At 39.9% G+C, this 14,520-nt stretch overlaps 2 protein-coding genes across 3 annotated transcripts in view; one reads left to right on the top strand and one right to left on the bottom strand.

Annotated features, from left to right (window-relative positions):
• The window catches only part of Supt6h (SPT6 homolog, histone chaperone and transcription elongation factor), a 33,823-nt gene extending 32,195 nt beyond the window's left edge, over nucleotides 1–1,628 (bottom strand). The window contains exon 1 of the mRNA XM_046446816.2: nucleotides 1,469–1,628. The gene's annotated coding sequence lies outside the window, so the exon portion shown is untranslated. The remainder of the gene's footprint in view (nucleotides 1–1,468) is intronic.
• Sdf2 (stromal cell derived factor 2) lies at nucleotides 1,584–10,911 on the top strand. 2 transcript variants are annotated; one of them, XM_058580037.1, is made up of 3 exons: nucleotides 1,584–1,760; nucleotides 6,820–7,016; nucleotides 10,101–10,911. In XM_058580037.1, exons 1-3 carry the CDS (start codon nucleotides 1,697–1,699, stop codon nucleotides 10,386–10,388), a joined length of 549 nt encoding a protein of 182 aa, XP_058436020.1. In that variant the 5' UTR covers nucleotides 1,584–1,696; the 3' UTR covers nucleotides 10,389–10,911. The 2 variants fall into 2 exon arrangements, with proteins under 2 accessions (XP_058436020.1, XP_046302775.1); XM_046446819.2 differs by lacking the exon at nucleotides 1,584–1,760 and adding an exon at nucleotides 1,889–2,096.
• Nucleotides 10,912–14,520: the final 3,609 nt, after the last annotated feature.

The raw sequence follows: 14,520 nt of genomic DNA, 5'->3' as shown, positions 1-14,520 counted from the left end.
CAGTAGAAAAAAGTAAAATTAGACTATGTCTCTAAAGATGTTTTCTTTTTCTGGAACTGGGGATGGAATCCACAGGCATCTACCACTGAGTTACACCCCAATCCCTTTCATTTTTATTTTTGAGACAGCTCTAAGTCACCCAGGTTGGACTTCAACTTGGGATTCTCCTGTCTCAGCCTCTTGAGTAGCTGGGATCACAGGTGTGCACCACTGCATGGGCCCAGACTATACCACTTTCTGATGTGACTAATCTCTTTAAAAAGATTAAAACATCTCCAGAGTAATGCTACACTAATCTAATCTAGTAGCCTAACCAAAAAAGGAAAAAAAAAAAAAAACTGAATAAAAATGAGCTTGTGTTGATGTAAAGGAGACTAGTCATGGAAAAATGGTCCTAAGTTCACAACTGATTTGGGAGCAATCACGCCTTGGTAATGAAAACACTGACGACTTAGGCCAGGCATAGTGGCATAGGCCTGTAGTCCCAGCTACTTGGGAGATGAAGACAGGAAGATTACTTGAGCTCAAGAGTTGGAGCCAGCATGGATAACATATCAAGACCCCATCTCAAAATAAAACAAAAAAGCAAAAACAAAGAAATACTGAAAACTTAGAAACTGGTAAATTTTGAATAAATCAAACTTTTTCACTGAAGAACATTTTTACTGAATAAATTTAATCAAACAAAATTACTGACACTCTGGTGTATCTTATTTCTTTGCTACTTATGATATTACACTGAAATTCCATGGAAGTCTTTCGGAAAGCTTAAGTGTCCTTTTTAAAGGAATAAGTATCCGTTCTTGTGAGAACCCAGGGAAACAAACTGCTCAGAGAGTGCTGAAGAAACAGGCAAAAATGCAGGATAAAGTTTTGACTTAACGACCAGTCTGATGTTTATAGCAGGTGCTGGCAAATGTCTGGGGAAATGAATCTATTAAGAATGAAGGGATTCAGTACTTCTACAAGATCTCTGATCTTTAGAACGGGATCAAGGATGCAGCCATTTACTTAAAGATCTGACTCTATTATTCAACAATACGGGAAGAGCTAGCATAGCACGTCTGATGGCTGAGCTGTTTAAAACCTGGTAGGAGACACATTTCTAGGACAAACAATTCTTTCACCTGATCCCAGGTTAGAAGCCCTAGGTCCCTTCCATTCCTAATTCCCTCGCGTGGCCCAGTTTTTTGAAACTACGGAGACAGATTGGATCCCAGGAAGCCTGTTGATTCAATAGGCCACCCAATTCCCGGGTTCAGGATGAGAAGGCTTTGAGAAAGGTATTGAGACTGAGCAACTATTCTGCTATCCTCTCCCCTTCCTCGCAGAGAGCAGGGAAGGCCGCCGCCCCCCCTTCTTCCCGCAGACGGGTCCCCAGAGCCTCTTCCCTTACGGGAACAGGCCATAGGAGCCTGGTTCCGCACCTGACCCATGCAAGAAACACAATCTCCGGTCTGAATACTACCTGCTTGAAGCCCGCCGTTCCTCTGATGCGAAAAGCCCCCACTGAGGAAAATGGAGTCGTCGAACCGAGACTGGGAAAGGATAGTAAGGACCCACCACACGACCCCTCCGCCGCCACCGCCGCGGCTGCTGCGTCAACGTGCTACGTCACTTCCGGCTCCCTGTCACTGGGAGTGGGCGGGCTGTTCCTACCTCTCTTCTGCCGGGTTCTCTGGAGTTTCGACAGAGGATGCGAAAGCTACCAGGTAGCGTTCAGGAAGGCAGTTGCCAAAGAGTCCCCCAAACACAGCAAGGTGATCAACATCAACCTGAACCGGGGAGCGGGGTGGGTTCCTCAGACCGCTCTAGCCCAAATGAACCATAAAGATCAGATCAAGGCTTCTTTATTTCCGCCTCTCAATAATTCCGCCTTCATCTTCCGGTTCCGGGGAGGGGCCAAATTTTCTTGGAGGATTAGGGACGCTGCGATTCACTTAGGATGGCTGTTTTACAGCTACTGTTGTTTGGGGGTTTGTGGAGCGCTGTGGGGGCGTCCAGTCTGGCTGTCGTTACTTGTGGATCTGTGGTGAAGTTACTCAATACGCGCCACAACGTCCGGCTGCACTCACACGACGTGCGCTATGGGTCAGGTACTGCCGGGGACCCGGTTTGGGTGGGCTGGGGAGGCCCGGTAGATTCTGAAGGGGGCGGAGCCTCGGAGACTTAGGGATCCCCTGGGGAGGCTCCTGAGGTCCAGAGAGGATGAAAAACGGAGTTGTTCTAAGGCCACTTTCATCGTAATACCAGCTTCTATTTGGCAAGCTAAGTGCCAGGCAAGTCGATATGTCCTTTCTTTTGTTTTTTTAAACCACAAAACTACATCTCCACCCTTTTTATTTTCTATTTTGGGGCAGGGTCTCACTAACTTGCGGAGACTGGCCTCGATCTTCTGCCACAGCCTTCTGAGTCGCTGGGATTACAGGCGTGCGCTACCATTCTCGGCAATTTTTTTTTCTTTTTCAATTTTTTAACATTCCAGTGAGATAGATGCTATTGTTATCCTCGTTTTCAGGTGAGAAAATAGACTCAGAAAAATTAAATCGCTTGTTCAAAACCTTGCAACTAAGTTTGATCCAAATCAGTTAAGAATCAAAACTTTTCAACTGCTTTTTTTTTTTTTTTTGGAGTGAGGGTACTGGGGATTGAACTCTGGGGTTCAATCCACTGAGACACATCCCCAGCCCTATTTTGTGTTTTATTTAGAGACAGAATCTCACTGAGTTGTTTAAGGCCTCACCGTTGCTGAGGCTCCTGTCTCAGCCTCCCAGAGCTACTGGGATTACAGGCAAGCGCTAGCTACCACACCCAGCCTTTCCACTACTTTGGGTTGTCACTAGTTTGGGAGAAAAATGATGTAGCAAATTATAGTAAGTGCTATATCTCTGAAGTTTTAAAGTCCAAGAATTTACTCTTTGATTACAACCCTCTGTCTTCTAGCTCACGTTGTCCTATCTTTTGGTCCCTTTTTACTCAATCTTAACTTCCTTTTAAAAAAGCAGAGGGGTAAAAAAAAAAAAAAAAAAAAAGCAGAGGGGTGTGGTGGTACATGCCCGCAATCTCAGCTACATAGGAGGCAGAAGCAGAAGGATTATAAGTTTGAGGCCATCCTGGGCAACTTAGACCTTGTCTCAAAATAAATTTTTAAAAAGGGCTGGACAAGTAGTTCATGGGTAGAGTACTAGCCTAGCATGTGAAAAACCCTGGGTTTAGTATTGCTATTTAAAATAATAACAACACCAAAACACCCCCCCCCCAAAAAAAAAAAAAAAAAACCCCTTAAAGCAGTTACAGACATTGTAGAGCAAACTGCTTTGCTTTTTGGGGGGTGGGGGTGGGGGTAGTGCTGGGGATTGAACTCATAGCCTTGCAAGTACTAGTAAGCACTTTACCACTGAGCTAAATCCTCAGCCCAGGAAACTGCTTTTTGCTATATGAAATTAAAATATTTGATAATCAGTTACTTATGAGTCCATTCATTCAGGATAGATTTAATAAGCCCCTACTGTGTGCCTAATATTGTTCTAGATGCAGGAGATGCAATAGTGAATCAATCAAGTTACAAGGAAGACAATAAAAATAGAGAAATAGAAATTCGAGGACTGGGGAATTAACTCCAATGGTAGAGCACTTGCCTAGCATGCACAAGGCCCTGGGTTTGATCCCAGCATTAAAAAGGAAAAAAAGAAAAACAAAATCAGTTGGTGAGGCGTGATAAGCATCTAAGATAACTTGGATGAGTGATTATGTTGGACTATGCTTGTTCATTCAGTGATGAAGGAGTTCCCTCAGATGGATTAATCTGTAATTCATGTTTCCCAAAAGTCTGACCAGTTTGATTAGGGAAGGAACTGAGTTGTTATTATTGGGATGTCTTAATAATCCTAGCAACCATTCAGTTAATACCCACTTTGTGTCAGGTTTATTGCTTTTTTAAATTTTCTTTTTATTTTTTGGTACCAGGGGTTGAACCCAGGGGGCACTTAACCACAGAACCACATCCCTAGCACTCCTCTTTTTTGGGGATTGGGGGTACTGGAGATTGAATTCAGGGGCATTCAACCACCGAGTCACATCCCCAGCCCTAGTTTGTATTTTATTTAGAGACAGGATCTCACTGAGTTGCTTAGCATTTCATTGTTGCTGAGGCTGGCTTTGAACTTGTGATTCTCTTGTCTCAGCCTCCTAAGCCATTGGGATTACAGGTGTGTGCCTCTATGCCTGGCAGGAAATGCAACAGTGAATCAACCCTTTTTTATATTTTATTTAGAGACAGGGTCTTGTTGAGTTGCTTAGGGCCTTGCTAACTCACAATCCTCCTGCCTCAGCCTCCCAGGTCACTGGGATTTGGCATTTGCCACCATGCCAGGCTTAATGCTTTTTAGTTTGATATGATTCTCTGCTTTAGATCTACTGAATTAAAATGGAGGTGATGAGATGCCTAGCATAAAAGTCTGATAGTTTCAAATACTCTTTAGGTGGTTCTGATGGGCAGCCACATTTGAGAACCAGGTTCAATCTAGAGTACAGAAGGATCTCTGCTGAATCTGAGATACAAAGTTATACAACATCGTTGAATGGTGATGGTTGAAGAGTGATGGGAGTAGATGAAATTACCCAGGATGACTATGGTTCTTAATATAAGAATTACTTGAGAAACTTGTTAAAGATACAAATGCTTTTGTCCTGACCCCCAATTAAGAACCTCTAATACAGATAGATGAGGTCTACGGGCTTGGATTGTGGCTGAATGGTAGAGTACTTGCATAGCACATGTGAAGCAATGGGTTCAGTCTTCAACACCACATACAAATAAATCTTTAAAAAAACCAATCACCACTTTTTTTCTTTTTTTAAAAAAAAAAAAGTTGAATAGAGATGAGGTCCAGTTATAGAATTCTGGATAATCTCAAGATTTAGGGATTGTGGGAGGAAAAAGTGGGTTGAATAGAAAGTGTGAAAGGTAAGAAATAAAAAGTAGATTATGATTTAGTAAACACTATTGTGCATACTGAGACAGCAAAAAGGGAGTTTAATTGCCTGCCCCCCTCCTTTTTTTTTTTTTTTTTTTTAAAGATGTAACAAAGTCATAACCAGGTTGAAAGAACCCTGTAGAGTGGAGCTGATAGTTTGTTGCATTTACTCAAAGGAGAAGTACAAGGCACAGTGTTACACAGTAAAAGGGAAATATCAAAAGCTTGTGGTTAGGCAGGTCCATGGATCTCAAGGCAAAGCTGGGAGGTGCAGGTGAGATTATTTAAGGTAAGTATTTGGGAAATATGAGATGTCTTCAAAGAAGGGTTGTACATAAGGCCTAGTAGGGGGAAAAAAAGATCCCTAGAGTTTATTAGAGAGTAACCTGTTTGGAGGAACTTGACAGAAAAAGCTGGAAAAAGAAAGATGTCATTGGGTTGGGGCTGTAGCTCAGTGGTAAAGCGCTTGCCTAGCACGTGTGAGGCCCTGGGTTTGATCCTCAGCACTATAAAAATAAATAAATGGAATAAAGGTATTGTGAAAAAAATTCTTGGAGTGGGGGAAGGTATCCTTACTGTGGGATGTATTGTGATGGAGTGACTGTTAGTTCTAGGATCAGGTTTCCTAGGTTCAGCCCCAACCTTGTTAGAATTGCATAACCTTGGGCATACTAGTCAGCCTTTCTAACACTCCAACATAAACTGAGGATGATAATAATTCCTATCTAAGAGAATAGAGGCATGTATTAAATAAGAATATTCAAGCAAAGGACTTGGGTTAGTGCCCGATACCTGGTAACTGCTCAGGACATATTAGGTACAAATTATTATTTGTATATATTTCCTTTTTGTTTTTTAAATTTGTAATTGTAGATGGACAGCATGCCTTTATTTGTGTATCTATTTATTTTTTAATGCAGTGCTAAGGATAATCCCAGTACCTCATACATGCTAGGCAAGCGCTCTGCCACTGAGCTACAGCCCAGCCCTCCTTTTTATTTTTAAGTCTATAGCTACTTTTTTCTTTTTCTTTTTTTGGTACTAGGGGTTGAACCCAGGGGTGCTTAACCACTGAGTCACATCCCTAGCCCTTTTTATTTTTTATCTTGAAACAGTCTTGCTAAGTTGCTTAGAACCTCATTAAGTTGCTGAGGCTGGCTTTGAATTTGTGATTCTCCTACTTCAGCTTCCTGGGCTGCTGGGATTACAGGCGAATGCTGCTTTTCCTGGCTGTAGCTACATATTTAACTCAGTGCCTTTTAACCTGCAGAATTGTACCAGTTAAGGCAGGATTAACCAAATTTAGATGTCCTCAGAGTAATTTTATAATGTACTGATAGACTACTTAACAAGAGTTTCAGAATTATTATGGCTTCTTGGATTAAAGTTGATGATATAAAGTCATTTTATTTTAATTATAAAATATAAGAATTTTTATTTAATGCATAGTAAGCATTGAAAATATTACAAACATGTTAAAATTATATACTTAGATACCTGACATTTTTTGGGATTATCCAGTCTAGTACATACATGTAAACATTGCCTATACTTAAAAAAAAACCTCACATATTTGTGGATTTGTATCTAATTCTTTTGATGCAAATTCTTGGAATTTTTTGATATGGCACTCCCTTAAGTATAATATATGCTAATTAAAACTACAGTATATGAACATTTAATATTTTCATAAATATTTTAATATCATAGAAAAAATATTACCAGCTATAATGTTCCCTTCCCATCCTTTCCTGCCAGTTTTATGACACAGGGCACATTTTTAGGGCCATAGAATTAGGTTGAGTTCACTTGCTTTCTCTTTTTTTTCTGTTTTTGACTGTAGGTAGTGGCCAGCAGTCAGTGACAGGTGTAACCTCTGTGGATGACAGCAACAGTTACTGGAGGATACGGGGGAAGACTGCCACAGTGTGTGAAAGGGGAACCCCCATCAAATGTGGCCAGCCCATCCGACTGACACATGTCAACACTGGCCGAAACCTCCATAGTCACCATTTTACTTCACCTCTTTCTGGAAACCAGGTGAGGTGGCATCTAATGGATCACTTTGCTCTGCAATACTTGATTCTCTTGTTTGAGCTCCTGGTTCTTAACCCTTTCCTTTCCAAATGTAAATGTTCTTTTCTGCAGACCTGGAGAAATGACTTTCGTAAGTGTGAAGAAAGTTGTTTCTGGTCCCATGGAAACTTTGCATCTAGATAAAAGTCAAGAAATGGAGGGAACAGAGAATAGTTATGAATTAGGTTCTGATAAATTCTGCAGTAAACCCAGTGTTTCCAAACTTGCAATAAAAATGATTATTATTTAAAAAATTTTTTTTAGTTATAGATGGACACAGTACCTTTATTTTATTTATTTTTATATGGTGCTGAGAATCAAACCCAGTGCCTCACAGGTGCAAGGCAAGTGATCTACCACTGAGCCATAACCTCAGCCCCAAAATGATTATATTTTTAATGATGCTAACTAACCACATTGGGAAAATGAATTTTTGCCACTTTTTTTCCCCCTGGTGCTGGGGATGGAACCCAGGACCCTTCCTCATGCTAAACTGTGCCCTAACAATGAACTACACACATAGCCTCTCTACCACTTTTTTAATCCTTGAGCTTTCAGGGGATATAAACCCCTTAATGACTTCTTCCCTCTGGCACCCACCCCCCCTCACATAGTTTTAGCTATGAGCACCTTATGTTAATAAGGTACAGTTGCTAGAATTGATGAAATAATATTGATACATTATTTCAACTAATGTACATAGATTATTTTAGTTTCCTTTTTATCTAATGTTCTTTTTCTGTTCCAGGATACCACATTATATTTAGTTGATATATCTTGTTAGGATCCTCTTGGTTTTGACAGTTTTCTAGCTTTCCTTGTTTTTGATGACCTTGACAGTTTTGAGAAGTGCTAGTCAAGTGTATTGTTATTGCTCCTCTTTTGGAATCTGTCTGACGTTTTTGTCATGATGAGACTGTGTTTATAAAGGGTTTTGGGAGCAAGGTCACTGAGTTAAAAGTGACATTTTCCTCACATACTATGAAGGATACCTGTTGTCTATGTGATTTAAAAAAAATATTTATTTTTTGGTTTTAGGTGGACACAATATCTTTATTTTACTTTTAAGTGTACTAAGGATCGAACCCAGTGCCTCATGAATGCTAGGCAAGCACTCTACCACTGAGCCACAACCCCAGCCCTATATACATGATTTTTGATTGCTGATATTGACCTTGATTACCCGACTATAGTAGTGTTCTAGTGAGTTTCTCCTGTAAAGTTACTCTTTTCATTTAGGCCAAGACAGTAGAATTGCATGTTGATAAAGTAAGTCCAGTCTACAGTTGGAGTAACTACATTATTTATGTGGGGTTTTTCCATATGGAGGTTTTTGTTTCTTTTCCCCAGTTTATTTATTCATTTATATCAGTATGAACTCTTGGATTTATATTACATATTTTGACTTATAATTCAATATTATTGTCTTCACTTTGTTGCTCAGATTATTCCAACTTTGGCTATTGGGGAATCTTCCTGTTGTCTGTTATATCCATTTGACAGAATCTCATTGTGTGTGTGTTTTAAAGCACTTGCTTATAACTTTCTGGCACTGAAAGATGCTTCAGGTTCATTTTGCTTATTGCTTGCCCCACTCTTAGACTCCTTATTTCTCCTTGGAGCCCTGTTTCCCTTCATTGGAGAATGGTGTTAGAACTAAAATCTAGACTTTATATGAGCTTATTGCTTTACTGGGATATTATTTCTTTTAGGTCCTCTTAGCAGACAGCAAAGAAATATATGTGTGTATACTAACTCATACGTCTACACATATATACTGATATATTTAGCCATCTGTGTATTGTTAAACATGAGCTCTTATTGATACCTCCAACTCTAATCCATTACTACATTTATCATTCTAGCATGTTTATTTGTAAATCCTTGCTGCAACAGTGAGGTACCAGGCTTCTACCATCCACCATCCATTTCCTTCTTCAGTTCCCATATACAAGTATAGTTTTAGAATTGTTAACTGGAACTCCCATGGGATACTTATTTTATCAAGTAAGTGTTCTGTGATTAAGGTAGTTCCTTTTGTCTTTAGTTATATAGATTCCATTTTCAAAGTTCTGCTTTTTATTATCTAAATTATATAGTTATTAGTATACATTTAAGTCAGATGTTTCTGAAATAATTTTTTTTTAATCATCATTGTGTAGAAACCCTAAATATTTGGCCTACAGGAGAATGAGTTTTCATTGAGGAAAGGAATATAGAGAACCTGCTATGTTTTGTTCACTTATTATTTATTGGGCATGGTGGTGCACACCTATAATTTTAGTGACTTTAGAGGCCAAGACAGTAGAATTGCATGTTCAAGGACAACCTGGATAACATAGCAAGACCCTGTCTCAAAATAAAACATAAAAAGGACTTGGGATGTAGCTCAGTGGTAAAAGGCCTGTGGGTTTAAACTCTAATAGCAAGAAATAAATAAAGCCAAGTAACAACAGTTATAAGGGCTGGGGATGTGGCTCAAGCGGTAGCGCGCTCGCCTGGCATGCGTGCGGCCCAGGTTCGATACTCAGCACCACATACAAACAAAGATGTTGTGTCCGCCAATAACTAAAAAAATAAATAAATATTAAAATTCTCTCTCTCTCTCTCTTTAAAAAACAAAAAACAAAACGGTTATAAAATATTTTAATAGGCCAGGTATAGAGGCATGTGCTTGTGGTCAGCTACTTGGGAATCTGAGGCAGAGGGATTGCTCAAAACCAGGGGTTTGGATCAACCTGGACAACTGAGCAAGAACCCATTTCTAAAGAAATAAAAATGTTTTAAGACTATAATAGAAAATAAAAGGCAATATGATACTAATTGCAAATTAAGTGTTTGAACCATAATTTTATGGCAACTAATTTCTTTTTCTCTTGCATACTTTTTGTGTTTTCTTGGGTTTTTCCCCCGCAGGTTTATTTTATTTTTTACAACACTAGAAAGACTGTCATTTGTTATAGCCTTATTTTTCTTCCCATTGTCTCCTTCTACTCTTCAAGCCTATGTGTCAGCCATGCTAATGTTGCCACCTTCTGTGTCTTCCAGGAAGTGAGTGCTTTTGGTGAGGAAGGTGAAGGTGATTACCTGGATGACTGGACAGTGCTCTGTAATGGACCCTACTGGGTGAGAGATGGTGAAGTGCGATTCAAACATTCTTCCACTGAGGTACTGCTATCTGTCACAGGAGAACAATATGGTCGGCCCATCAGTGGACAAAAAGAGGTGCATGGCATGGCCCAGCCAAGCCAGAACAACTACTGGAAAGCAATGGAAGGCATTTTCATGAAGCCCAGTGAGTTGTTGAAGGCGGAAGCTCACCATGCAGAACTATGAGTCCAGAGGCTCTGAGCCGCTTTCACCACACAGTGTTCACAGACATCTGCTGCTTCACCGTGGGATCCCTGTCACAAGTACCCTGTGTAGCAGCCATGTCCCCATTGAGATGAAGATGACAATAGAAAACAGTGGTTGTGTTTGGAAGCTGTAACTCTTTTCATCTGAATTGGTTGCTCTCCCAAACTTGGGTCAGTCCTGAGCAGAGGACTTGTTGAAGGTGCAGGCGCTTTTTATTCATATTGGTTTAAAAAAAAAAAATACTAAGGGAATTTCCTCTTAGCTGGGAAATTTTTACTCCTCAGGGGCTTGGCATCATGGATTGTTTAATGACTCCTCTTTTTTGTTTTTCAGTGCTAAGAATTGAACCTAGGGCCTTGCACATGCTAGGCAAGTGCTCTAGCATTGAGCGAGACCCCCTGCCCACATCATGATGTTCATGTGTATGACTTTTCCCCTCATGTGTGTGACTTTTCCCCTATTTTTCTTTCTCCAAAATGACTTAAAAAAAATTCTAACATTTGTCACTGTGTTGTTATTTACTAGGTGTGCTATTTATTGAATTGCTTAATCCTTAAGTCCCAAGAGTCTTTGAGATGCTAGGAGTCTTCAATATAGGCCATTCTAATGCATCCAGTCCTTTTCGCTCTGTATCTTCACTTTTTCCCAGGTGCCTCATCTTTATTAGATTTTTGACTAATTATGGCTAAAGACCGTCAAAAGAATACAGCATAATATGTAGCTGATGAGGGGCTGGTGTTGGGACTCAATGGTAAAGCACTTGGTTAGCATGTATGAGGCACTGGGTTCCATCCTCAGCACCACATAAAAATATTTAAATAAAGTTATTTTATAAAAAAGAATATTAAAAAAATCAGTAACTAATGAAATGTTTCACTCTGAATCTTATTGCAAGTGCAAAAAGAAAAAAGGCATAGGAAGTAGAAAAAACCAATATTGTATCTCTTACCTCATTTCATCTTCACTAAAATGTTACAGGATAGATATTATTTTTTTTGAGAGAATTTTTTAATATTTATTTTTCAATTTTTGGTGGACATAACATCTTTTTATTTTATTTTTATGTGGTGCTGAGGATTGAACCCAGCCCTGCACATGCCAGGTGAGTGCATTACCGCTTGAGCCTCCTCCCCAGCCCTATTACAATTTTTTAAAAACTTTTTTTTTAACATTTATTTTTTAGTTGTAGTTGGACACAATACCTTTATTTTATTTACTTATTTATTTTTATGTGGTGCTGAGGATCAAACCCAGGGCCTCGCACGTGCTAGGTGAGCATTCTACCGCTGAGCCACAACCCCAGCCCTAAATATTATAATTTTACCAGTTTACAGAACAGTGAGTGACAATTGCCTGAAATCTTTTGTGTGTGTGTGTGTGTGTGTGTGTGTGTGTGTGTGGCGCGCACGCCTCGAACTGAATTTTTTTAAATATATAGTTTTTTAGTTATATATGGACACAACATCTTTATTTTATTTATTTAATTTTATGTGGGGCTGAGGATAGAACCCAGGGCCTCACACATGCTAGGCAAGCACTCCACCACAGCCCCTGAACTCAATAACCTTATTTTAAGTACTTATTTATTTTTTTGTGGTGCTGAGGATTGAACCCAGTACCTCACATGAATTCTGAATTCTTAAAAAGTAGTAAATTTTGGGGTAGGAATCCAGCTGTGTCTTATTCACTCTTTTTGCTACACAACAACTGTGTTTAGCTCTTGGAATACAATCCTCCCTTCCTCTTCCAAAGAGAGGGATATGTTTTTAGGAAAAAGTGGATGGGAACATTTTTATTCTCACCTCCTTTCCTTCTTTCCTATGCCAGTTAATTCCAGAAAGTTAGCTCCTGTATCCTTCAAACATGGTAGTGGTGAACAGAAGTAGCTGCCATCTGCTGGAATTTTGATTAACAAGCTTTTTTATTTTTAGAAATTTCAGGCTTTCTTTTTTTTTTTTTTCCTCTTTGCTTTGCTTTAAGTTGTTAATGTTGAACAATTGACAATCCATTCTGTGCCAGACATGGCCTATAACTTTAAAAGACTTTTTTTTTTTTTTTTTTTTTTTTGGTACCAGGGCACTTAACCACTGAGCCACATGCCAACCCTTTTTATTTTTTGAAATAGGATCTTGCTAAGTTGCTTAGGGCTTGCAAAATTACTGAGGCTGGCTTTGAACTTGTGATCCTCTGGCCTCAGCCTCCCTAGCAGCTGGGATTACGGGTTTGTCCCACCTAGCAAGACTTTTTTTTTTTTTTGGCAAGGACTTGTTTCAGAAAACTGGGGCCATGAATTAGAACTCCTCTGCCTTTGCCCCTGCCATTCTTCCTTATTCTGCTTAAGTTGCATTGATTTTTTTAGGACATCTTCTAAAATAAGTAGAGAAATAGTAAAACAGACAAATAATAGAAAATTCAAGGTATGAGATGATTGGGAGTAGGCATTATAACAGTCTGGAGGGGAGGATTGGACAAAGGGGAATGAAGGGAGGAGGATGAGAATAGGAAAGACAGTAGAATGAATTGGACATAACTTTCTTATGCTCATATATGAATGCTGTATGTGATCAAGAGAAACTCTTGTACAACCACAGAAGGGATCCTAAGTTATACTCTATGTATGCATGATATGTCAAAATACACTCTACTGTTGTGTATATGTAGAAAGAAAAATATTAAAAACAAAACTAGTCTACGGAGAAGGAAGGAAGTGATAAGTATTTTAGCTGAATAAAGGAATCAGATTGGACAAGATGAAAGTAGGGAGACATTTTTGCAAGGCACTCTTCTTTAAGAGTTGTTGGTCATTCTCTGAGGACATACTCTGATAGAAGCCTGGAGAATTGAGGATAACAGAAATATAGTGCTTGAAAGACAAGTATGACTTTGAAATAGTGATGGGGCCCATGGGGATATGTGAAATAATTGAGAGGACTAGATAAATGGAAGTAAAATAAAGCAACTTTGGGTAATGCGCAGGTGAAATTTGAAATGATGCTTTATCTGAAAGAGCCAAAAAGAATCTCCGAGTACATTTTGAGATATGTTTGTGAAAATTAGGACGTTACACAACGGGACACAATGTATTTCATAATACTTATTTTGAAACCCTCAGAATTTCTTTAGGTTGTATTGTATTAGTAAATCACTCAGTTACCCGTAACAAAACAGCAAGTTTAAAGGACTTTTGTCCAATTCCCTCATTTTGCAGAGAAGGAAGTGGGCAAAATTAATCCTAACTGAATTGACCTTTAATTCTTATTTCATGTAATTATGTATGCTTCCTAAATCATTGCTGAAGGACAAGAACAATACTCATTACCTCTTTAGTATCACTTTACCCCCCTTCCTAGGTCGTTTCTGTTATACACATTGCATTACAGAAACTTTCAATTTCTCCAGTGAAATGTCCAGATGGTTCTGTGCACACAATAGGTTAATTCGTATTAATTGACCATACAATAAGACAGTAATGGAATTAGAGAAAAAAATAGGGGTCTCCCTTGAGGATGGAATAAGGTGCAATTTCTGAGTTGCCTCCCCAGCACTCTGCTTCTGGGCTGGGGATTGAAGCTAAAGTCTTACTACCTGCTAGGCAAGTGCTCTACTTTTAAATTACATTCCCAGCTCTTCTAAGATCTTTTAATTACCTCTTGGTTTCCCCCATCATTTTCAGACAGGATCCTTGAATTCGAGAGAGGAGTGCTACTACGTCTGATTCAGGGGTATAACTTTGGTTGATTCTTCAATGCAGGCCCAGAGCAGACAGGCATACCCTGTAATTGACCTAGGAAATCCGCTTTGAGAATGGAACTCTTCGTGGCCAAAGTAAGCCAACCAGGTCACCCACCATCAGCCTGAAGAACGCCCCGGGCTTCTCAGTCCGGGCTCTGCAGGGTGCGCCCAGGGCGGGGCGCTTGTGTCAGCTGGATGGTCGCCGGCACTCGTGTCATTCCCTCCGGAGCCACGCCCTCACTCTGTGCAAGCGCCAGTTGGCCCTCTTGACTCTCATGAGGGGGGCGGGGCGGGGGGGAGAGAGAGCGCTGGCTGGCTGGAGGGCTGCGGGGGGCGGGGCGCGCGCGCGCACCAATGCTTCCTGGCGCAGCGTTGCCCC

Source organism: Marmota monax, unplaced genomic scaffold, assembly GCF_021218885.2.
Source record: "Marmota monax isolate L192 unplaced genomic scaffold, Marmota_monax_Labrador192_F-V1.1 WCK01_AAM20220418_F8-fsc00138, whole genome shotgun sequence".
Classification (NCBI taxonomy): Eukaryota; Metazoa; Chordata; class Mammalia; order Rodentia; family Sciuridae; genus Marmota; species Marmota monax.
This window is presented reverse-complemented; position numbering and strand designations above follow the sequence as displayed.